This window comes from Saccopteryx bilineata, chromosome 2, assembly GCF_036850765.1.
Source record: "Saccopteryx bilineata isolate mSacBil1 chromosome 2, mSacBil1_pri_phased_curated, whole genome shotgun sequence".
NCBI lineage: Eukaryota > Metazoa > Chordata > Mammalia > Chiroptera > Emballonuridae > Saccopteryx > Saccopteryx bilineata.
The window spans coordinates 280,340,102-280,364,416 of record NC_089491.1 but is presented as its reverse complement, the minus strand read 5'-3'; the positions used below and the strand labels follow the sequence as shown (position 1 = coordinate 280,364,416).

General features: G+C 52.7%; 2 protein-coding genes across 12 annotated transcripts in view; one reads left to right on the top strand and one right to left on the bottom strand.

The window, feature by feature from the left end:
* The window catches only part of FIRRM (FIGNL1 interacting regulator of recombination and mitosis), a 46,117-nt gene extending 42,352 nt beyond the window's left edge, over nucleotides 1–3,765 (top strand). For all 7 annotated transcript variants that reach the window (XM_066261069.1, XM_066261068.1, XM_066261066.1 and 4 more), the window contains 4 exons: nucleotides 1,081–1,185; nucleotides 1,550–1,630; nucleotides 2,290–2,409; nucleotides 3,429–3,765. In XM_066261069.1, coding sequence (XP_066117166.1) covers nucleotides 1,081–1,185; nucleotides 1,550–1,630; nucleotides 2,290–2,409; nucleotides 3,429–3,629 — 507 coding nt within the window. In that variant the 3' untranslated portion in view covers nucleotides 3,630–3,765. The remainder of the gene's footprint in view (nucleotides 1–1,080; nucleotides 1,186–1,549; nucleotides 1,631–2,289; nucleotides 2,410–3,428) is intronic.
* The window catches only part of SCYL3 (SCY1 like pseudokinase 3), a 28,556-nt gene continuing 8,006 nt past the window's right edge, over nucleotides 3,766–24,315 (bottom strand). For 2 of the 5 annotated variants that reach the window (XM_066261075.1, XM_066261073.1), the window contains exons 3-14: nucleotides 23,371–23,556; nucleotides 21,694–21,807; nucleotides 19,974–20,030; nucleotides 18,266–18,368; nucleotides 17,731–17,842; nucleotides 16,016–16,093; nucleotides 14,231–14,370; nucleotides 12,030–12,214; nucleotides 7,969–8,140; nucleotides 5,946–6,089; nucleotides 4,721–5,310; nucleotides 3,766–4,344 (exon numbers count right to left, since the gene is read on the bottom strand). In XM_066261075.1, coding sequence (XP_066117172.1) covers nucleotides 4,285–4,344; nucleotides 4,721–5,310; nucleotides 5,946–6,089; nucleotides 7,969–8,140; nucleotides 12,030–12,214; nucleotides 14,231–14,370; nucleotides 16,016–16,093; nucleotides 17,731–17,842; nucleotides 18,266–18,368; nucleotides 19,974–20,030; nucleotides 21,694–21,807; nucleotides 23,371–23,556 — 1,941 coding nt within the window. In that variant the 3' untranslated portion in view covers nucleotides 3,766–4,284. The remainder of the gene's footprint in view (nucleotides 4,345–4,720; nucleotides 5,311–5,945; nucleotides 6,090–7,968; nucleotides 8,141–12,029; nucleotides 12,215–14,230; nucleotides 14,371–16,015; nucleotides 16,094–17,730; nucleotides 17,843–18,265; nucleotides 18,369–19,973; nucleotides 20,031–21,693; nucleotides 21,808–23,370; nucleotides 23,557–24,315) is intronic. The other 3 variants (XM_066261074.1, XM_066261077.1, XM_066261078.1) reach the window with 3 other exon arrangements.

The window sequence follows — 24,315 nt, the reverse complement described above, 5'->3', positions numbered from 1 at the left end:
CTGCCCCTGAGCTGTTTCCTTTTAGCAAAATGAGCATTTTTCAAAATGCTGCTGCTTTTGCATCCTGAGGGTGCCAGAACCTGTAGGACAGTTTTTTTTTTTTGGGGGGGGGGGTTTGTATTTTTCTGAAGCTGGAAACAGGGAGAGACAGTCAGACAGACTCCCGCATGCGCCCGACCGGGATCCACCCAGCACGCCCACCAGGGGGCGACGCTCTGCCCACCAGGGGGCGATGCTCTGCCCCTCCGGGGGAAGGGGGGTCGCTCTGTTGCGACCAGAGCCACTCTAGCACCTGGGGCAGAGGCCAAGGAGTCATCCCCAGTGCCCGGGCCATCTTTGCTCCAATGGAGCCTCAGCTGCGGGAGGGGAAGAGAGACAGAGAGGAAGGAGGGGGGAGGGGTGGAGAAGCAGATGGGCACTTCTCCTGTGTGCCCTGGCCGGGAATCGAACCCGGGACTTCCACATGCCAGGCCAATGCTCTACCACTGAGCCAACCGGCCAGGGCCAGGACAGTTCTTTTTATTAGCGACATTACCTTATATATGTCTAGGAATACATATATATTCCCAGGAGTGAAGTTAAGGCCTGAAGAAATTTTGGGGATTCATCAACAACTGGGAGATATTTAAAACCATGAGATGAGATTGATTCATATATTCATTCAAAAAGTACTGAGTTCTTGTGTTGGGCACTGTTTTAATTACTGGGGATGCAAAAATGAACCAATGAATAAATGCCCCATCCCCTCAGCCTGTTGAGGCCACAGGCTGGTGCAGTGTGACGTGGGTGCCGGGGGAGAGCGGCACGTGGGGCACAGTCCACAGGGGAGGGCGCCATGGGCACATGCGCACTCTGCAGCCGCGGGAGCAGCAGTGCCTGGAATGGAGGCAGCGGCTGCAGGCCCGTGTCCCAACCCAGTTTACAGCAAGCGAATTGAAAGATTGAGCAAAGGGGCTACATGGCCGGCATCTGTTCCAACGTGTCACTGCGACAGACTGTGGGCCCTGGATAACACCGGCCATGTGCTGTGTACCTTCCTACGGCTTCATGCTGCTCAGTGAGGCTTGCTTCTCTCCACAGGACCAGCTCCTGCCCGGCCTGTCTTCTGTTCTTGCATCACTGCTAGCTGACAGCAGCTGGCTGCTAGAACAGCATGCCCTGGAAGCTGTCACCCGGTTCGCCGAGGTGAGATGCCATGGCAGGGACCTGCAGTGGTCTCCGAATGCTAGGGTGCTTGATGGACATGGACCAGCTAGTTTGGTTCTGTGGAAAAGGTGGTCCTGCCGTGGGCGGCTCCTTCCCTCTCCCCTTGGCTGTGTGGTCACCTCTGGTCATCAGGGGGCCCGGGGACATGCAGCTGGCTGGGCAGAAGGAAGGCTTGCAGTGGTACACTTGGCAGAATAAGGCCCCTGGAAAGAACGATGAGCTAATCGTCCCCCTGGCGCCGAGTACTGTCAAATGCACTTTTGATTTAGGTGGCCCGTAAATCTCATGATGCGTCTACAACTTATTGAAATATATTTAAATTGGCCTTACCAATTTTTAATAGGGAACAAACCTTGAAGAGATCGTCCCACAGTGCCTTAGTTCTGAAGAAATGAAGAACAAAGTCGTGTCCTTTCTGGAGAAGGTATTTTATAGAGACTCAAAGAATACTGTCACTTACTCTGTTCTTTAGTGTTACTTTTTTTTGACATTGTATCATTGTAACCACGTAGACTAGCTCCTCCCATCCAAGTACCAACCAGGCCCGACCCTGCGTAGCCTCCGAGATCAGATGAGACTGCGCATTCAGGGTAGTATGGCCATAGGCCAGACCAGTTTCTTAGCTTAAATGTTTCCAGTGCTCAGCAGAGTGGTGACATGTGCAGCTGGGACCGTGTCAGACGTTACAGAAGTCACTCTGCCTGAGTAGTGAGGTGGCAGACGAGGGCCCCTGGCTGTCCCAGGTGTTCTAGGAGGCCTCAGGGCTCATGCTCACTTGCAGTAACCTAGGTCTCTGCCTGATAAAGACTGGACCCTACTTTTCCAAACCATGAGAACATTTGAAGCTGTGTTTACAGTCAGAACCCAGCTACCGGATCAGTCCTGCGGCTCCCACACAGGGCAGCAGGCTGTCAGGTCAGGGTCCCGTGAGGCACGAATAGAACAGGTGAACCGCAGACACAGAGCGCTGGGGAAGTGATTCCAGGCGTTGCCTCGTTCACAAAAGCCAGAGAGCCCCCTGAGCGTTAGCGCTAGCCCTCGGAGAGCCGCATGCACTTACCCGGTCTTCTTGGTCTCTGGCAGACGGGCTGTGTGGACGAGACAGCAGCTGCCCGAGTAGAGCGTGTGAAGCAGGAACGGCAGGTTTTCTGGGAGTCCTCGGCACAGGCAGCGTTGGAAGAAGCCGAGTGGTCGTCCTTCCAGGTATGGATGCGTCAGAACAAGGGCCAAGCTCTATAAGGGAAAGTCTGCCCGTGCTGAACAAGCAAGACATAAACTGGTCTGGTTCTCAGCCTCATGTTGGCTATCAAAATAAACAAATGAGTCTAGACACGCCAGATTTATGGCAATTGCTCTTTTAAAAATTTTTTTTTTCCCTGAAAGGTCATGAACACATAAAACACAAGGGATACAAGATGGACCTCAGGAACATAAGTGCCACACCTCACACTAATGTGCTGTTGGTTCACGTCCGCTACAGTAGTGGCCTCTGTGCCGGGGACGCCCCGGGCAGTGCTCTGTGGCCCACGGGGGCACCAGGTCACTTCCTCCACAGTGCTGGCATGGCCCCCGTGTCTCTCCAACCAGCCTAGTCATTTCTGGTGATGTCTAGAAGCCATAGCTGCCTGTTAAAAGGCAGAAATCTCACACCACTCAGGATACTTAAAACATTTTTTGAGCACTGACAGTATATTTGTAATTGTAATCCATAAGAACTACGTTCTGGTGTTAATGTATCCTCATCACTTTTCAAGACTAACTTTTATGTCTGAAATTTGCCAAGTTCCATACTCTACCAATGGTATCAATAAGCCTTCAAAATTCCTCCTTAGGAAGCCCGTGATGCTAAAGGGTGTCTGTCTCGGCCCTTAACCCCTCCTGTGCGGTGCATTTCCTAACCAGGCTCCCCTTGGTTATAAACAGAGCCCCAGAGAGAAAGGGGCGTGTTTAGAACCCTCACACTTGGGGTTGTCCTGAGCTCACAGTCGTGGTGTCTGAAGACACGCACTCCAGACAAGCTCCCTGAATCACGGGGACAAACCACAAACACCTCCACATGTTTTTCCAGACGACAGAAGGTGCCACCCTGGTGAACCAACCACTAGACTGAGACTTGCACATGAAACTTAACAGTTTTAGAGTGCATTCCATCATGCGCTGCTCTAGTCCAAGGAAAGTTCTAGATCGCTTTTAGAATCCCCGCTGTTTTTCTCATTTGCCAGCCTTATGCGAAGAGGGCCCGTCCCGAGCCCCCGCCGGAGGAAGAGTACAAGGCGGCCATGCAGGCAGCAGCAGGGGCCCTGGGCGCCCTGGCACTCCTGCTGCGCAAGCGCCCCGCACCCGCCTGGCTGCCCCGGGACGTGGAGCTGCTGCGGCAGAAGGTGGAGGAGCTGAGACGCCACGTGCTCACAGATGGCACATGAGTGGACTGGGACTGGGCCATGCGGTCGCTGGACAGGACTGGGCATGACTCACTGCTGTGCATTCTGTTTGTGACACTGTTAATGTGATTATGTCTGTACGTTATCTAACACACAAAAACAGTTTCGTGAAGCTGAATCTAGCGAAAATAGTCTTTATTGGACATTTAGAGAACAGGATACTGGCTGTTTCTCATGAAGAACTTTGGTGCACGCGGTACATGTGGGAACAGTCGGTACCTGCCCAGGGCCCCAGGACACTCCCTCTTGGAAACGTAAACAAATAAATAAGCTGCCTGAGGGCCTCAGCCACTTAAAATCTTTTGTATACTTTATAGCTCAAGTCTTTTCAGTAAGTTGTATTTCATAATAGAGCTTACTCTTCTCACCGTTAAAGAAATGGCACAGAATTAAGCTAATCAGCTTGAAGTTTTTGTCTTTATTTCTACTCCCAGACTTCCCTGGCCTCCAAAGCCCGGGCTCTTCCCCCCGGAGGTCGCCTTGGGGCTGTCCCTGCCCTGGCACATATGGGATAGTTCCTGGTGTGACACAGCAGGAGGCTCTGGGGTTTTCTAGTCTGCAGAACCCGTTTTTGAGGTATTAGTGTGAGTTTTTAAAAAAGGAATCCTTTTTCCTAGAGTTTAACTCACAGCCATTGTCACCAGCTGCCATCTCCCCAGTTCAGCTCCCCGGCGTCTCCCCAGCCTTCAGACTCCCCCTGCAACAACACAAAGCAAAGCCCAGGGCAGCTGCGGGGACAGTGTCTCCAATTTGAAAGGTCGGGGATTTTAAAGGGGCCCAGCACTTGTCTTTGGAGCCAGAAAATAAAATTAACTTCTAGGTACAGTGAGATGACACCTTCACCTGCTAAATTTAACCTCTTTTCCTAGTGAAGAGGTGACCATTGTAACAGGTAGCCCACTGGACACTGAGCCCACAGAGCTGCGTTTTCCTGGGGAAGTGACTGCTCGCTTTCTGCGTGCTGCGACTGTTCTACCAGCTGGGCACAGTCCCCATCTGCTCCTCAGCAGGAGGACGGCTCGGTGTCTGTAATGCGGGGACAAGGTGGCTGGTGTCACGGGGGAAAGCCTTACCTCCGTCACTTCCACCGCAGCAAACTTGGAGGAGAACTGCAGCCCCGGGGAGAGACCAGCCCTGCCGGGGGCCGCCGTCTCCGTCCTCAGGTCAGGCAGAAGGAGGACAGCGGCGGGAGGCTTGATGTCCGGGGTCATATCGGCAAACCAGTCCAGCTCGGGGTCCTGCACTGGCTTCCTTCTCACTTGGATGGTGAACTCCTCTCCTAATCCAAGTTCTGATGGCGCTGTGGGGCGTCTTTCTCGCGATGCCGCTTCTGGTGGTTTGGCCCGGCCTGGGTCGTCCACATCTGGGGCAGGACTGGTCTCTTGGGGTTGCCTGGCCACCTCTGTGAGTGGAAGCGAGGTGGGAAGGACCCCAGGCTTCGCCGCTTCCTGGGCCATGACGGGGGACCTGGCAGCCTCACAGGGCTCTGGGTGCCACACCGGCAGGGTGACAGTTCTGTCCTCAGACTCCTCAGGCTCACTCCAGTCGGGCCACTCCTCAGACGTCTGGGAACTTGGCGGGAAGGTTTCACTGTCTGAGGTATTTCTCACGTCTGCAAGTCCATTCATGGGAGAGGTCACAGGCTGAGAGAGCTGGTCACCTGCTTGGATGTAAGAATTATCATCCATGTTGGTTAAGAGCAAGAACACATTTAAGGCAAGGGTAACACTAAAGAAATGTAATTTCTTATGAATACCTTTGCAAACAAGGCACATAAGCAACAATTAGAGCTTCATTTCCTCAATTCCTAATAGCACAGTTGTCTGTACACAAATACAGAAAGTTTGAGCCAGACACTGTTCCCCTCGCGATGTTCATTCACGAGCACCCTGAAACGGGTGTAGTCAAGGACTGCGCAGCCTGTCCACGTGCCATGACTGCTGGTGGTGTCCCCAACACGCTGACCCACACACTTTCCTAGGCACTCCTGTTAGCATCACCCAGAACTAGGATTCTGACATGATTTGGAAGATGTTGCACTCAGGTACCAAAAGTCCCGAAGTCAAGTATCTAATGCAAAAAGGATTCAAGTGATGTCAGCCGCCCTTCCCCCAGGCTGTGAAGAAAGGGGAGTCAGGTACCCTGTAGCCCAGGGAGGCAAGGTGACAGCCTCCCTGACTTTAGTCTGTCATCAGTCTCAGTGTTCCCAAAGTGCCCTTAGTTTCCAAAATTTAAACTTACTACTCAGGAGAGTATCCACCCTGGCGATGGAAAAGCTACCTGAACTTATGTTCGTACCCGTCTGGGAGGGAGGGCGGCAGGCATCTCGCTGTCCGCGCTGCTTGCTGTCCCCGGGCCTGTCGCTGGAGAAGCAGCCAGTTGGGGCTGCAGGGACTGGCACGGGCTGCTGGTGCAGGTTGCGGGCGGCATGCATGGGCGAGTCTGAAGACAAAAGGACCTCAGAGAATGAAGGACAGACTGCTGCTGACCCTGCGCTGACAGCGTGCGGGAGGGCTGAGTGCCCCGTGCTGACAGCATGTGGGGGAGACGAGCATTAGCTGAACAGTGGGTCAGACAGACCCTTAGGACATTCATTAGGAGTGACCAACCTTCTGATGCCAATGTAAAGCCAGAAAGTTCATCCCTGAGTGGGCACTGCTGAGGAGGACTTGAATTTGGGGATATCCTCTAAGAAGGGCCTGGACTAAGTCACTGCCAGCAAGCTCCCCGCCCCGCCTGCACCTGGGCCGGCCTCGACCAGCCTCCACCCTGCGCTCCGTTCTACCATCCTCCCGGCTGAAGTCCTACTGGTTCTCCATAACCTAATGTGTCTTGTTTCTAAACTGGCTGCCCCTTAGTAAGTCTGGTCATACAGGTAAACTGCACAAGAACCGAAGAGAAACACCCAATAACTCCTCCCTCACACGTGCCCCCGTGGTACCCCATGCTCGCAAGGAGGGCCACTTGGAGAGTCTGCTTTTACAAGTCAGCGGGCTTGGACCTGACCTGTCCTCTTTGAGTCCTCAGGAAAATCTACTGTAATGAAAATTCACCTGCTCCTGTTGCTTTGGTGCCTTTGCAGTTCAAGATGACAAGGTAATCCAGATGAACTGTATAAAATGTCTAGAAAATCCCATGCAATAACATCGACGTCAGGAGTGAGGGCTCTTCCTCATTCAAAATACAAAGCTGCCCCAAAGACTGACCCCTAAGCCTTATCCCAGCACCATTCTGGGATGGAACTACACCTGTCACTTGCTGTTTGGCAGCACAGGCCTCCCTGGTTTGGTGTGTGCACGTCACAGCTGACGAGGGGTAGCAGTAGGTCAGCTGTCCCGGCTCCTCAAGCCCCCGACACTAGTCCGGTCAGCACCAGGGAGGGCTGAGCTCCAGCCAACATCAGGAAGCAGTGTTGCTTTTAAATTTCTCCGGGCATCAGAATCAGAGCACTGTCTGTCTAGCTGATGGGTTTTCCTACTAATTGCTGTTTCTGTGCCTCCGCCCACTGTCAGTGAGGACCGAGGTAGCGACCCAGAGTTTCACAGCAACATCGCTGTCCTCCCCAGGGTCACAGGAAGGAGAATGGCAATCACTGCTGACCAGGAACCTTTGTCCTTGCCTTTACAGCCTGGAGCCCAGACGTCACTGCTGCACAGCAGGGGGACCTCAGGACCGCCTGAAGCACCTCAACCCCAATGGCAACAGCTCCACCCAGCGGGCCGACAAGGTCAAGAGTACCCGGGCAGCCAGTGGTAAGAACTGCTGCCACTTTTTGGAAACTAATGTCTATTAAAACTGTATATACAGACATTCTCCAACCCAGGATGTCACTCTTGGGACTTTATCCCGCAGCAATAAACCTGAAAGATACGTGTCTGTGGGTATCTGCTGCGGCACTGTTTGTAGCAGTTAAAAGTCCAGGGGTGGGTGTCGTGCGCATCAACACAGGTCACTACGTGGCTTACGGTCCGTGAAACACACGGCTGCTGTCAGAAGGGGGAGCGACTTGGTGCTGACCTAGAGACCAGGCCCTGGTCAGCTGCGCAGAAAAAAAACTGCAGTTGTATGTAGTCTTGGCTCACCGTTTCTAGGAGCTATGTATGTGAACATCCATCTGGCTTTCGTGGACCTGAAGGGAGAAAAGCCTTCCCACTGCCCTAAAAATTCAATGTCCTAATCCCAGGAGTTGGGAGAGCAAAGTTACCAAATTTCCCTTATGCTTCTTGGTATCATCTGACTGCATACAACCCACCTGTGTTACCTGTACGGTAAAAACCCACTCACAGCACTGAGAGAGCCTGACCTAGTCTGTCATTCTTACCTTCTGGGGAAAGGTCGGCCATTTTGGTAAAACTTGGGGCAGTACGTTTGAAGATCTTGGTTCTTTCTCCTCCCACCACGACCTCTGGTCCAAGCAGGGAGACCAGCACGGCTAGGCTGTGCAAGGTGACCGACACGATGGAGCTGCTGGTGTCGCGGAGGCCCAGTAACACCTGGAACAGACAGGACAGTAACTGGACAACCACACTGTGACAGGAGCTACACTCTTAGACACATGTGTCCTAGGGCAACAGCTCCCACTCCGACTAGTCAGGGCCAGTACTTTCCCCTCCCAGGCCATCACAGAGGGATGCCTTTAAAAATACAGTAAGGCCTGACCAGGCAGTGTTGCAGTGCTACAGCATCAGACTGGGATGCAGAGGACCCAGGTTCGAAACCCCAAGGTTGCCGGCTTGAGTGTGAGATCAAAGACATAACCCCATGGTCACTGGCTTGAGCAAGGGATCACTTGGTCTGCTGGAGCCCCCTGGTCAAGGCACATATGAGAAAGTAATCAATGAACAACTAAGGTGCTGCAACAAAGAAATGATGCTTCTCATCTCTCCCTTCCTGTCTGTCTGTCCCGATCTGTCCCTCTCTCTGTCTCTGCCATGCACACACACACACAAAAAAAACACAGTAAGGTGACTTCTGGTCAACTGTAAGTGCCAGACACAGGATACAGTTTAAAGAAGAAAAACATATATGAATAAAATGCCAATAACTACATACCTATCAATAAATAATTTAGCCTGACCAGTCGGTGGCGCAGTGGATAGAGCATCGAACTAGGATGTAGGGGACCCAGGTTCAAAACCCCAAGGTCGCCAGCTTGAACGCAGGCTCATCTGGCTTGAGCATGGGCTCACCAGCTTGAACAAGGGGTCACTGGTTTGAGCATGGGATCATAGACATGACCCCATGGTCACTGGCTTGAGCCCAAAGGTCACTGGCTTGAAGCCCAAGGTTGCTGGCTTGAGCAAGGGCTCACTCACTCTGCTGTTAGCCCTTGGTCAAGGCACATATGAGAAAGCAATCAATAAACAATTAAGGAGCTGCAACAAAGAATTGATGCTTCTCATCTCTCTCCCTTCCTGTATGTCTGTCCCGATCTGTCCCTATCTCTCTCTCTGTCAAAAAAAAAAAAAGATATAAATAATTTAAATGCAAATAGATTAAATGCTCCAAGCAAAACATAAATGGATTAAATGACAGAATAAGAAAACAAGAACCATACATATGCTGCCTAAAAGAGACCTACTTCAGATCTGAAAGACACACATTAAACTAAAGGGATAAAGACATTTCATGCAAATGGAAATGAAAAAATCTGGGTGGCCATCCTTACATCAGACAAAACAGACTTGAAAACAAGGGCTGTACAGACATTATGAAGGGCACTTCATAATGATAAAGAGATCCATCCACCAAGAGGATTTACCTCTCAAACATCTATGCACCCAACACAGAAGCAGCCAAATACATAAAGCAAACACTGACGGACCTAACGGGAGAGAGGCAGCTCTAGAACTTGAACTCTCCACTGATTCCAACGGGCAGCTCATCCACACAGGTAACCAACAAGGAAATGGGCCTTAAATGACACAAAAGACCAGATGGATTTAACTGATATTTTGAGGACATTTCAGCCCCAAACCAGAATATTCATTACTTTCAAGTACACATGAAACATGATCCAGGACAGACGATAAGAAAGACCACTAAACAAGTTTCAATAAAGTTAACACAACTGAAACCATACAAAGTATCCACTCACCATTGTATAAAATGAGATCATACAACAAAAAAACTGAAAAATACAACAAGGAAAATCTTCAGTCTAACCTTGCATCTAAAGGAACCAGAAACAGAACAATAAACTAAGGCCAAGGAAATAATAAAGATCATAGTAGAAATATATGAAAGTGTCTAAAAAAACAATATAAAAGATCAATGAAACCAAAAACTGGTTCTTTGAGAAGCTAAACAAAATTAATAAACCTTTAACCAGAGTCACCAAGAAGAAAGGAGAGAGGACCCAAGTAAATAAAATTAGAAATTAAAAAGAAGTGACAGCTGACACCAAAGAAATAAAAAGATTGTAAGGAAAGACTATGAACAGTTATATGTGAACAAAGTGGACAACCTGGAAGAAATGGATAAATTCTTAGAAACATACCATCTTCCAAGGCTGAATCAGACCAATGCAATCAAATAAGTAATCAAACTCCAACAAAAAAAAGCCCTGGGCCAAATGGGTTCACAGGTGAATTTTACCAAGCATTCAAAGAATTTATACATATTCCTCTCAAAATATTCCAAATAATTAAAGAGTAGGGGCAGCTCCCCAATTCATCCTACAAGGCCAACATTACCCTGATACCAAAACCAGATAAAGATACTACAAAAGACAAAAAATTATAGGCCAGTATCACTAATGAACATAGATGCAAGAATTCTCAACAAAATATCAGCAAATGGACACATGAAAAATTACACACCGTGATCAAGTAGGCTTTATTCCTAGGACACAAAGTTGGTTCAAAATCCACAAATCCATGACTGTAATACACCACATAAACAGAATGGATAAAAATCATACAACTGTATCAATGGATGCAAAAGGAGCATTTGACAAAACCCAGCCTCCATTTATGATAAAAACTCACCAAGGTGGAGGCAGAGAAAACATAACACAATAAAGGCCCAAGATGATGAACCCACAGCTAACATCATATTCAATGGTGAAAAGCTACAAATGTTTTTTTTAAGATCGGGAACAAGACAAGGATGTCCACTTTCACCACTTTTGTTCAGCCTAATATTGAAGTCCTAGCCACAGCACTCAGACAAAAATGAATAAATGGCACCCAAACTGGAAAGAAAGAAGTAACTGTCAGTCCAATGCTAACATTTCAGGCACTTTCTCAAAACAAAGTGGCACAAATAAACTCAAGCACGTTTCTTTTGCATTTGATTAGAATTTCATCCACTGAATGTGAGAATTGTACAATAACAAACCACTCAAGGCAAAAACCCACCAGGCATCCTCATACCTGCCATCCAGTGAGAGGCTGAGTCCTGCCCCCCTAACCCCATCCCATGACCCTGCCCCACAGTCCCAGGCTGTGTCATGTCCACGCTGGACTGTTCTGACAGCTTCCTACTTCCCAAAGCCCATCCTGCTCCAAAAGGGAACGTGCCAGCATGCAGAAACGGCTGCGCGACCCTGCAGAGGCCCAGCAGCCCTGATGAGGGCCGTCTCCCGTGTGGCAGACCAGGTCCGTCCCTGACGTGAGCCAGTGATAGTGCTGACTCGTGAACTGTCATGGACTCTTTCAGTGAGTGTGTCTCCTCTTCAGACACAAACACCCATGTGCAGTGTCACCACGACCGCTGCAGACAAACTCAAGGTGGGCCCAGGGAGCAGCACCCGCACACCCAGCCCACCGCGAACGTGGGCTGCTCTGTGACTTACCTGAACCAACTAAGTGAATGGGACACAAATGGCTTCATCAGTACCAACCTATGCCTTGCCGGCCACTGTGGCACTGCTCACAGCCCTGGCCACCTGCCCCGCTGGAGATCATCTCCCCACATGACATCACTGAGAGAGGCCCAGAGTTCCTGCCACGTACCCCACAGTGCCAAGGAGCCATGTGGAGCTGTAGGCACCAATAGGGCCCAGGTGACAGCTACCCTGGTCACACCCATGTGCCCAGAAAATCGTGGGAATAAAACTAAGTTCTGGGGTATCTCTTGCACAGAGAGAAACCTCTGTCTTTCCTACCTACCAGCCCCCCGGAGCAGGGAGTGTGTGGCACACCTCCAAGGCCCGTACCAGTGCAACGGGCATAAACCAGGCCTTACAACTTTCAAATACATTAATCTCACAGGAAAACAAATTATCTGAAAGATTTCACGTGACTGACAAAAACTTTTAAAACCGCATCCTGAGCTGAATAGTATCTCCCAAAAATTCCTGGCCATCCCAAATGGGAATGAGGTTACACTGGGTTAGAGTGGGGCTCCCCCCCCCCACAAGCGCAGGGGGCGGCTGACCTGGGGCAGAACGACCCTCTGCAGCTGCTCCGCAGTGAAGTGCTCCACGTAGGCCTCCAGGTGGGACAGCAGCACCAGGCGCACATGCTCCTCGTGCACCGCAAACAGCCGAAGCAGCACGGGGACCACCCGCGCCCGGAACAGGGCTGGGGAGAGCAGGCGAGGGCTCTCCTCGGGCGCCCCCTCTACCCCAGAGCAGGGGGACAGAGGAGAAAACACGCATTTCAGTGAAGAGCACTGAGCAGGGGTCACCCTCGGCACAGAGCTGGACATTCGGTCCTCCCCAGCTCCTCGGCCCAGCCGCAGGGAAGCCCTCTGTGGACCCAAAATTCCTCTCAAGACCGAATCACGAATGCACACGGCCTCACAGCAGTGTTCTAGATACTGGGTTGTCCTTCATGGACGACAGAGGCAGCTTCTATTTTAATAGAATCCCCAATCAATGACGACACATTTGTGCTTGATCAAGAAGGACCTTTACACACCGCCTCACGGTGTACTGTGGTTGCAGTTTTACCCATAAACCCAGGTGCTGAGTGCTACCTGGGACTTGGGGCTGCACGCCTCCCTTCTCAGCAGTTGTGGTCATAGCTGTGGGCATGGGAACCTTTAAAATACAGTATACACCCTGGACAGGCGGTTCAGCAGATAAAATGTCTGCCCGATGTGCCAGAGGTCATGGGTTCGATCCCCAGTCAGGGCACATACGAGAAGCAACCAGTGAATGCACAACTAAATGGAACAGGTTGATGTTTCCCTCTTCCTTCCTTCCCCCCAACCCCCACCTCTATAATCAATGGGAAAATTAAAAACCATACACACACATACATATGTATCTCCCTGCCCTCGCTGTCCCTAAACCAGGGGATCAGGCACACAGGCAAAATCTGAAAAGCCTCCCAGGTGACTCAGTACTCCCCCACCTAAGGTCCACTGAGCAAGCAGACGGAAGAGCTCTGACACAAGTTCATGGCCAGCGGGAATGAATAACATCAAAGCAGAACATGGGAAATCCTAGTTGTCAGTTCCCTGTACAGCTGCCTGGCTGGGTTGAGATCCTCTAAAAAATAAATTCTAAAAGCAGGATTCTCCCCAACTCAGAATTCTAGTCATGTTAATGTTATACTCTCTAACTTGATGTGTTATCATCAATAATGCTCATCAAGTTACAAAGTAACCACCTCATTTCACATTGGGTGGGGGGATAGATAGAAGTAATCTCAGTGGGTTACAATCTTTCAACTGAAGCAGGTGCTCTGGGGGGTCGGGAGGTGCAGGCTCAGCGAGCCATTCACCTGCAATGCAGGCATTCCCTAAAGACGTAGGCCTGGCCTCACGTGCTTGTCATGTGCTGGTCCTGTGCCTGTGGGCGTGCGTGTGTGCGCGTGTGAAATCTGCGACTGCAGGAAGTCTGACTCTCCAGGAAGACAAGCCCTGTCTACGCTGCGGGGTCTAGAACCCTTGTCTGAGTCAGTTCTCAGGAGCCAGTACCGTTCCCACCTTCAGAAGCAACATGAACTACACCACACTGTGATCTCACCCTGTTTAAATATGGGCTAATCCTCAACTCCTCAATGAGCAATAATACAGTGTATCCGTAAAGTCATGGTGCACTTTTGACCAATCACAGGAAAGCAACAAAAGACGATAGAAATGTGAAATCTGCACCAAATAAAAGGAGAACCCTCCCAGTTTCTGTAGGATGTGGCAGCATGTGCGCATGCGCAGATGATGATGTAACACCGTGTATACAGCAGAGCAGCCCACAGCCATGCCAGTCGAGATGTGGATGGTACAGAGGAAAGTTCAGTGTGTTCTGTGGCTCGCTAAATTCGAATCCGTGACCAAAGTGCAACATGAATATCGGCGCATTTATAACAAGGCGCCACCACATAGGAATAACATTACTTGGTGGGATAAGCAGTTGAAGGAAACCGGCAGTTTGGTGGAGAAACACCGTTCTGGTAGGCCATCAGTCAGTGACGAGTCTGTAGAGGCTATACGGGATAGCTACCTAAGGAGCCCTAAAAAATCTGTGCGTGAGCCCACATCGAACTGCACTGAATAGGTATGACACTGGGAGAGTTTTCCTTTTATTTGGTGCAGATTTCACATTTCTGTCGTCTTTCATTGCTTTCCTGTGACTGGTCAAAAGTGCACCATGACTTTACGGACACACTGTAGTTTGAAAAAGAACTCACCTTTTTTAGGACCAAGCAGATGAGGAAGAAAACTCCTGACAGCGACGGGCTCCGCGAACACCAGCTGGTTAAGCAGGAGAGGCACCAGCCGCGCAGCGATCAGCTCCTCCGACAGACAGCTCACCCTGTCCAGCAGGAACCTGCGGTGAGGAAGAGGAAGGACGCTGAACATGTCAGGATCCTCCCCGTACCAGTGCCCGGGCTTGAGCCACACGTGCTGTCTCCCGCCCCGCTGAAGGGCGCACTCTGCAGGGACCTGGGGAGGGCGACCGGGCTGGCCTCGGTGAGCAGCAAAGCTGCTGTCAGCACTGACCCCCCCAAACCCAGCGAGACATGCTCAGCAGGTCACCCTGGTGACAGCAGGAGGGTCCCCTCCCCACAGCCAGAGGCTTGTGAGTCCATGAATGGAAATTCCCGAAGTAAAGGCCATGGGCTATCAGGTTATCCAACTTCCCACAGTAAACAAAACATAGGCTTTTGTCATTAACCTTTTAAATAAAAACAGCAGGTGTAAAAAGCACTGACTGGGTCAGCAGCAACGCTGCCCACTCCTCAGCCACCTCCTGCTCGATGAGGAAGCGCCCCCATCCACAAGCAAGTGCACCCACGGTCCTGCCCCTGTGCAGGCACCCAGGGTGAGGGCTCCTCCTGTCTAAGGCCACCCGAGCCACCTCCTGACACTCCCTTCCCTTGCAGGTCCCCTGGCCGCGTGGCATCAGCTCCCTTCTCCCACCTTCGTGTCCCCTGGGCTCCACCCCCTCCCCAGCGGCGCTCCTCCCTGCTGACCTGCACAGGCCAGGATGCACAGCGGCTCCCTCCTCGCCCTGCGTTCCTGCGTGGGCCTTGCCCTGCCAGCCCTGCCTCATGGCCACCCAGCCCTCTGCTGGGTCCCCTGCAAGCCTTGGTCCTGCCTCCCTCCTCAGCAGCCCTTCCCCACCGGCCCCTCACAAGGCTGAGAGCCGGGCTATAGCGTGGGCCACAGTCCTTTCCTTGCTCCCTACTTTCTCTGGGAGAACTTGGCCGACAGGCTGATGAAGCCTGACAGTCCCCTCCAGCCCCTCCGCTCACCCTCTCTCCGGAGCTCCAGCCAGGACCCACGGACAGAGCACCAGAGCCACCAGTCCCCATGCCAGGCCCTCCACCCCAGAACCCCGGCTCCCAAAGTGACAGTCACTAGGGCCTGCCATTTCATCTTTCAAGTCTATCTGACCTCGGTGTCTTCTTCGTACCATCAGTAGTGCCCTTCACGTGGCCTCACATTTACTGCCTGACCACCTCGGTGGTCTGCGACAAGTCCCCATCCAACATGCGGTGGGCCTGAGCCCCCTTAGACAACACAGGCCCTCCGCAGGGAGATGGAACCGCAGCCGGCCCGCGAGCCCTCTGTGGATGGCGTGTCTGAAGCCCACACGAGCTCCTCATGGCCGCACACGCGGGTGCCTTCCTCCCGCCTGTCCTGGCCTTGGAGTCTGTCCTCCCGTAGGACCCAGCTGCCACCGTTGGAAAAAGACACACTGTCCCTGCGCACTCATCCATGTCCCTGCGCCTCAGCCAGGAGCGCAGTCCTTCCCCTGGACACTAGCATGCGCTTGCTGTCCAGGGACCATCCGTTTCTGCTGCCCTCACCTGGCCCTCGCATCCCAAGGCCCCGCAAGAAGCCTGCACGGAGGAAGGCACCTCTGGGAGTGTCCTCCACAAACCCGACAGATGACCGCCTCTCACCTGATGACTTCATGGACTTAGCCCAAGGTACTGAATTGTAAGGTGTTGCCTTTCTGAACTTACTTAAAGAATTCAGTTTTTTCCTCTTCACTCTTCAGTGTTAAACTTTTCAAGAAATTCACAACTTCTAGAAAATCATTCCTAAATGCCAGAAAGAAAAAGAACATGCAGACAGCAGGTTAGAGGAGGCACCTTAAGTCCTGATGCTGCTCCAGACTACAGCTCCCCACGCTCAGCAGAGGACATTCTCTTCGCTGTTGGAGGGTTCTACTACAGTCAAATAGCTTATGAGACAAACACTGTAGAACAAGTCCACAGGGAATTTTTTTTAACTATTTTAGCGAAAGAGGCAAAGAGAGAAAGAGAGGGGAACATGGATCTGTTCCTGTATGTGCCCTGATCGGGGATCGAACCAGCAACTTCTGCACTTTGGGACTATGCTCAACTGAGCTATCCAGCCAGGGAATCTAATAATAATTCCAGAGATCCGTGATGAGGACACAGCCTTCTCCACACACGTCTGCACACAAACACTAACGAACTCTGGTCAAATGAACACCTAGGGAAACATTATCACTGAACAGGATGATTCTCATCTCCTGTGCTGGAGGAAGAGCTACTGAGGGCCACTAACGAGGGCCATGGAGAGGCACTCCAGGAGCCGCAGGAACTGTCCCCTGACCTGCTGGAGTGGTTTGGTCATTTTTCCAGCAAGGCCAGGAAGAGGGCAAGGGGTCAGTGTCCTGCCAGGCCACTCAAGTCTCGGGCTAGGACTGCTGTCCGCCCTCCTGCCCTGCCTCCAAGGATGACGCCCTGGGAAGTCCCAGAAGCACAGTCACCCACCAAGCTGTACCTCTGCCACCCCATTTCCCGTGGCTCAGCAGAGAAAAAGCCCCACATCTTAACAGAAGTCTAATCAAATGGGCTCAGCCGCCTCTGCAGGCGACTCTGGCCGGCTGCCCCACGCCCGTGCCCAGCCGGGCCTATCCCCACATGTAACGCAGGATTTCGGGAAGGGGAGCAGCTGCACGCCTCGGCTCTCTGCCCTTTCTGCCAAGCTCTAAAGAACCCTGCCACGTCCAGTGATGAGAGTCCCACTATGAGGGATACTCTTTGTAGAGACTTTATATCCAGGTGAATAAGATGTTACTGTGAATCACCCAGAGGGTGTGGCGATTCCTTGGTTCAGATGCCAGTAAGGGAAAGGTTTTGAACGAGTTCTTGGGGACAAACAACAAAGCCTTAGTCACTACAATAAGACTGTCCCCCACCCAGTGCTATCAGGAGGGTAACTGCCCCTGTCTGTCTCGCACCAGCCCCAGCAAACTGGACACAGCACCCGCTCTGGACCCCCACAGCGGACACTCATGGGAAAAAAAAGTGAAAGATACACATCTCAAACTGACCCTGGCCGAAGCTCAGAGGAGTCTGACCCCGCACAGTACACCTGAGCCTTCCCCTCTGACCAGGGCTCTGCTAAATACAGAAAACACTCTTCTTTCCTTCTGCGCCCCCCAACAAGAAAACGTCAACAACAAGCTCCTGTCAGTACCATGGCAGCAGAAAGGACGGCCCCAGGCCGCAGCCCAGCCCTCCCCACAGAGGCCCCCAGCACCTGCAGTTTTAGGCCCAGCCCCCCATCATAGACTCCCAAAGCCACCTGTGACGGACCCCGAGAGGCAACCCAAGCCCCATACTTCCCACGGGGCCATGAGTCAGTCTCTCCTGCCAACAGGGGCACTGCGTCCAGGCGGGCAGCGGGCAGTCCCGGCCCTCACCTGAAGAAGTCATGGGACAGTAAGGCGCGGAGCGGGGGCCGGCTCTGGGGGGCGGGGTCCAGCAGGGCTGAGGGCCAGGTCTGCTGGAAGTGGCCGAGCGCGGCGGCTGAAACTGAAATCCAGAGCGACAGTTAGTTCCCGGGCTTCGCCCTCGTGCGGGGCCTCGCAAGCCGGAAAGGTGAGCAAAAACCAACCTAGAAGAGCCCAAACAGACACAGCCCTGGCTGTGGCCAACTGCGCCCAGGCCGGAGGCCGTCGTCCTGCCCCCACAGAAGAGACCCCGTGCCTCCCGGCTGGGCCCCACTTCCTGAGGGCAGGTAGGTACAGCGGGGCACAGAGGCCGGGGCCAGCATGGTGGCCTGGTGCTGCCACCCTGGCGGCTCCCCACAGAGCAGAGGCATATCTGGTCTGCCGGGAGCCTCACTGCCCCCAGGTGGCACAAGGCTGTGCCACCACAGACCCGTGGGGAGCCAGTGGTTCCCACCCACAGGGTCCCACCCTTGCCGGCTCATTTGCTCATTTAGTGCCAACTCACCCTGTCCACTCAAGACCGTGAACACCCTCTCCACCAGCTTCCCAAACGAGTAGGCATCCCGTGCGTGCCCGTGTGACTCTGGCAGGGTTGTGAACTCTGGGGACTAGAAGCGGAGAGGCCGGTGAATTTGGCCTGCACTGCCACACCGGGCCGCCACAGGCCACCTCCCTCCACCCAGCAGGCCTGTGAGTGTCTGTGGCTCTCAGATGCAGGACAGCAACCCAGACTAAGCAACACATCATTACTATTCATCATTCTTGGTATACACACGTATGGAGAGATACACACATAATGAAAGCAAAAGTTTCATAAAACGACACTAAACATTACCACCTAAGACACCCAACGATATTTTCTATTCCTCTTTTTCCTCCAAATGTTGGTCAGAATTCTTACACTGATTTGAAACCCACATACCATCAGTTAGAAAAACTAGTCTATGCACTTTGTGCTGATTTGGATCAACCTGATTTATTTTGGGTCTTAGGTTTCTGTGTTCATTTCTACTTCTAGTTGGGATAGTGTTTACTGAACATCCCACTGAGTGTGTCTTTGCGGACCTGTGTTTACAGTGGTCACAAGAGAGCGACTGCTTTCGGCCTTGTGGGTACAGAGAAAGCAGACGTCGTGGACGCCTGCACCCCTCGGCATCCCAGTGAACAGCCCGGCAGGCAGGGCGCGGCTGCTCGGCTCCCAGCAGAGCACAGGACGCCGGGAAACAGGGAGGATGCGCAGACCCTGTGCATGCTTTGTTTTGTTTTTAACTGTTTTCAGTTACAGCTGACTTTCAGTGGTGTTCTGTGTTAGTTCCAGGTGTAAAGCAGCAATTAGACAACCGTATACTCTATGTAGGGATCCCCAAACTTTTTACACAGGGGGCCAGCTCACTTCCCTCAGACCATTGGAGGGCCACCACATACAGTGCTCCTCTCACTGACCACCAATGAAAGAGATGCCTCTTCCAGAAGTGCGGCGGGGGGCCGGATAAATGGCCTCAGGGGGCCGCATGCGGCCCGCGGGCCGTAGTTTGGGGACGCCTGCTATGTAGCCCCCCGATATCTCAGTGTCCGCCTATACCACGCACAGTTGTCGCCCCAGTACCGGCTGTGCTCCCTGTGCGGCACTCACCCCATGACTGTCCTGTAATGACCCATCCTCATCCTGTCACCTTCCCTCCCAGCTCCCTGCCCGCCCCCCCAGCAACCACCAATCTGTTTTGTCCCGTCCCATGAGTCTGTTTCTACTTTGTCTTAGCATTTATTTTGTTCTAGAGATTCCACATGAGTGAGGTCCCTCCATCTTTACAAGGTGTCAAAGGTGTGTCTATGACCAAATTGTCAGCTGGGTGTCAAGACAAGGCCCCTGCACAGTGACACTCTGATTCTCAGCAGCCCATGAGGCCAGAGTAGTCCTGAGGCCTCCGTAATTCAGTAAAGAAAGGGTGGGCAGGTGAGCGCTGAGGATGGCTCTGTGGCCTCTGCCTCAGGCGCTAGAATGGCTCTGATTGCGGCAGAGCGATGCCCCAGTTGGGCAGAGCATCGTCCCCTGGTGGGCATGCCGGGTGGATCCCGGTCGGGCGCATGTGGGAGTCTGACTGCCTCCCCGTTTCCAACTTAAGAAAAATACCAAAAAAAAAAGGGGGGGGGCAGGGCGTTCTCTTTCTCAGTGTCACACCCAGCCCCACAATGAGTGACGGGCATCACTTTACCGTCTCTTCAGGAGGGACACACGCCGGGTCTCTCAGGGACTGAACACTCCTCAGAAACTAGACAGAGAAACACATTAGGGAAAAGGATTCAGACAGATGTCAGGTAGACCAACCTCTGACACCAAGTCACAAAAGCATCGAGCAACAGAGACAGCGACCACAGCTGCCACATGTTCAATGTACAGACTTAAAACCTTCCCGATTAAAACATCAGCACAGGCCTGGCCCAGTGCCAGGCTTCAGTTGGAAGCAGGTGTCTGCACCCTTCCCTCCCCTTCACTGGTCAGACAGACACCTTGGCTGGTTCAAGGTGTCTCTGCATCTGACATGGGAATTCAGAGTCCTCTGTCCACCTGAGGCATTAATAGGACGAGATTTCTCCAGCAGAGAACGAATCTACCACCGGGCTTTCCACTGCATCAAGTCTACGCCACATGAGAGATAAGCGATGAACATCTTATAAGCCACCGTGACAAAACCAACATCACAGAATACATTCTCTCACTGACATAAAGATTTTTTTACAAGAGCTTGTGAGTCCCAAGCACCATTCAGGGCACTCGGAATAGGAAGTGAACGCAATCAACTCCCTGTCCCCGGAGGTACGCACAGCCAGGAACATAAACCACGAGTTTTGGTAACCTGCGCGAGGCCGGCAGAGCACACGAGTGACAATGCCAGGTGGGGACACCGGGGTGGGCCTCACAGAGGTCATGGAGCTCCATCTCCCACTCTGGCCCCTCTCCTCTCCAAGCCCACAGAGCCCACGGCAAGGAGGCTCCCGGCACAGAGTCATGCAGAGGGGCAGGCTGCCGGCACACCTGAGGCCAGCGTGAGCCAGGGCAGGGCCAGCGCGGCCGAGGGAGCCCACGCGAGGCTGGGGAAGGGGTGGGTTCATCAGCCCTGTGCCCTAGAGAGCACAGCAGAGACCAGTGAGACTAAGGGGAAGTCTGAGATGCGGTTGGTGAGCGGAATGATCATCAGAGGAGCGTCCCTGTGGTGAAGTGCCCCCTGCATGAACGAGAGCCACGCAGGTGTGACCCGGGTGGGGCCACCTGGAAGCCGCAGGGCACGAGAACAGGGAGTGGGTTTGTGGGCGGAGGGGGTCCGGACAGGAGTGGGTTTTCCGCCTCAAAGTAAGTGAGTCTCGTGGCAACATGTGCAATGGTGAAAACAAGCAACGAGACAGAGAGGAGGGCTCGTAAGCCCAGGAGGGACGCGTGAAGGCCTGTGTCACACAGAACTATGTAAGGACCACAGGCAGCCACAGCCGCTGGGAGAAGTCACAGTGCACACGTCGGATGGCTGCGCCATAGAGGTTCCTGAGCACAGAACCCGTGCCCAGCACTGTTCTGGGCAGAGCTGCACAGATAAACAGAAGACACTGTCACACCCGGTGACGGTCATCTCGGTCGTCAGTGTGACGTGGTGACACCAAGCCCAGAAGCGGAGAGGAGGGCTGACTGAACGCCTGCCAGGCTGTGTCCCCTGTCTGCCAGGCTGTGTCCCCTCTCTCTCAGGCTCCCCAGCTCCTAGATGAGGACAGAACTGATGACTGCAGGGCCCTCTGAAGGACGCAACCCCACGGTTCCAAGAACAAAAGCATTGTTAAAAGTGGGCAGGTCTCCAACACTAAGGTCACCCTCCCTCGGAAGCGAAGTCCCACCTGAGACCCTCCCACCAGACCACGCACCTGCAAGAACGGGGCAGTCCCGCTTACCTCAGGGGTGGCCTGGGGGACGCGGCAGACCGTCTCCATCCCTCCGAGCTTCCAGTGCCCATCTTCGCTGACAAACACAGAAGACACACAGACGTTGTTGTGGGTGAGGTGTCCCTGGAGAGAAGGAACAGGAAGAGGGCCGCCACTCCAGTGTATGAGCACAAGTTGTAAAAAACTGAATACTAATCACCAAAAACAGGCCCAGCCCTTTTGGCACAACACATGCAGGTCCGACCGTTGGGAACGACAAGCTCGAGCACTGAAGTCAGAAGAAGGCTCCGGCCAGAGGCCCCCACCCTGTGGCGGGTAAGACGTACGGCCACTGCTTAGAGAGTACACACCTGTCCCCACAGGAGTCAGGAGACACACGTGCCCTGGACCTGAATTAAGAATCTTTAGAACCTACACGTTTGCTTCCGATGCCTGTCGAGGTCAAGTGCCTCTCTGTCCCCACAGGTTCCTGTATGAACTTCTCCTCCCAGTTCTCTCCCACACATTCTATCACGAGCTCAGGCCCCGTCACCTGAAGTCCTAGCCGGTGGGCATTAAGAAAATCCTGCCTGAAGAGGAGGGAATGGAAGGAGGACAACCAGGAACACCCCAGACCACAGCGGAGCCAGGTGCAAACCACAGAAACAGGACAGCCAGCCAGTCACAGGGAAGAAGAAAATGGGAAACACAGGCTTTCTCTTCCAAACCAGAAATTATCCCAGTGGACAAGTATGTTTTTACTGTTTTAGCCAGTAGAGCAAATAGGTACCTATCTATACAGAAAACATTCCAAGGGTTAGGAGAGTGCGGATGGGATGTCTCCATCTGAGAGAAAATGTAGGAGACGCTGCCCAAGGAGGTCTGCCCGACCTGCACAGACTCCCCAGGACTAGCGGCGGCTCTGGATGAAACAGGATGCTGCATGCGAGGCCCACACTCGCAGCAACTCAGACTTTTCACATGGGCCTCTGCTTTCTCCATCAGAGGAAATGCTCCCCCAGTGAAGCAGGAACTCTTCCGTGTGAACCTCAGACACACTTTTAAGAGAAGATAAATCCAAAGTGGTACTTGGGGAGTCAATCTCCCATTGATAGAAAACATTTTAAAATGTGTTGAGTCAAATGCAAGGGTTTCTAACCCTGACGGGAGCTTTAATCCTGTGGGGGCTGCCGAAGGCCCTACCACGTCACAGAGCGACCACTACCAAGCAACGCAACTCTCTGACCCCGTCCAGAAAGGGCCCAGTGACAAGGGAACTCTATCCACAAACAGCAAACGTCACCGCAGGGTGAAGGGATGTCTCTCATTGGTACAACCTACTTAATGGAAAGAGATAGATAAAACTCTGCCGCTTTCTAGGAAATAATCATTTCTTTTTCAAGTTGAAAATGGAACAAAACTGCTGACAAAGGAGAGGTAACTTGGCCCACAGCGGCGTGGATGCTAACCCGACATCTCTGCCTTACTAACAAGCAGCCACTGCCGCTGTGTTCCCCTGCATCTCTAGGGAAAGCACTGGAGGGACACTAGTGAACGGCAAGTCTGTGACTGCCGCCCCAGAGACGCCTGAGAGACTGAGCGCACACCACCCACTCCCCAGACCACACCCCCAGGAAGCCTTCCGGTGAGAACAAGGGCTATGCCTTCTGCAGGCCCCGCCCCCACGGCCACATCCCGGTCACTCACTCTGTCGTGCAGGAATATCAGAGCCAGCAGGATGTCGTAGATCCCTGCACAGACCTCGGCAGGGGACAGCGTCTCCAAGGCCGCTTCCAGAGGCTGCACCCGCTCAGTGACCAGGTGGATGCCGTCCGCCTCCACTGTGCAAGACAGGAATCTCAGCAAGCAAGGGTGACGGAGCGTCTTCAAGTGCTTTCAGAATAAAACAGAAGGGTTTGGAAGTTAATGACTCAAGTCCACAGTCACTGTAATTTCATGTATATCGCAGAAGTCAGGACTGTACACCTGCGTTCATGGTCTTCCGGCTCCCTCCCTCCCCCACCGACCCCCCTAAATTTCAAATATGGCACAGGAGAACCTCGGACTTGCACTGACTTGACCAACATTTAAAGGACAGGACAGAGGTGGCCAGTTCCCCTACAGCAGTGCAAGCCTCTGACGGCCCCAACCTCCACAGTTACCATTCCAAGCCTCACGGAGCGCCCAGAACAGCAACATGAGATCTGTAAGCAAAAAGCAGAGCTCGGAGGGCCCAGACTCTGGGGCAAGACACAGGGCGGAGCTTCCTCCACTTGTGCCTGCAGGAAAAAGTCTTCATTTGCTTTTCTGTCTCAGGATCTATTTTCCTTGGCTTTTTTGAACCTTTCTTTACTCTCCCTCTAGGGCCCAGGGCAGACAGAGAGTCAGGGATGCTGTCTGGCTCAGTGGTGGCCAGGAATAGTCAGTAAACCTTCACCTGGTTAACAAAGAAAAGTAGGTTTCATTTTCACTTGTTTATTTTTTAACCCTATGTGCCCAGCAAAATTCTTGGTCCAAAGTGACTCCTTGTGGAAGGAAGGAAGGAAGGTGTGAAAAAGGGAGGGAGGGAGGGAAGAAGGGAGAGAAAGAGGGAAGGGAGGGAGGGAGGGAGGGAGGGAGGGAGGGAGGGAGGGAGGGAGGGAGGGAGGAAGG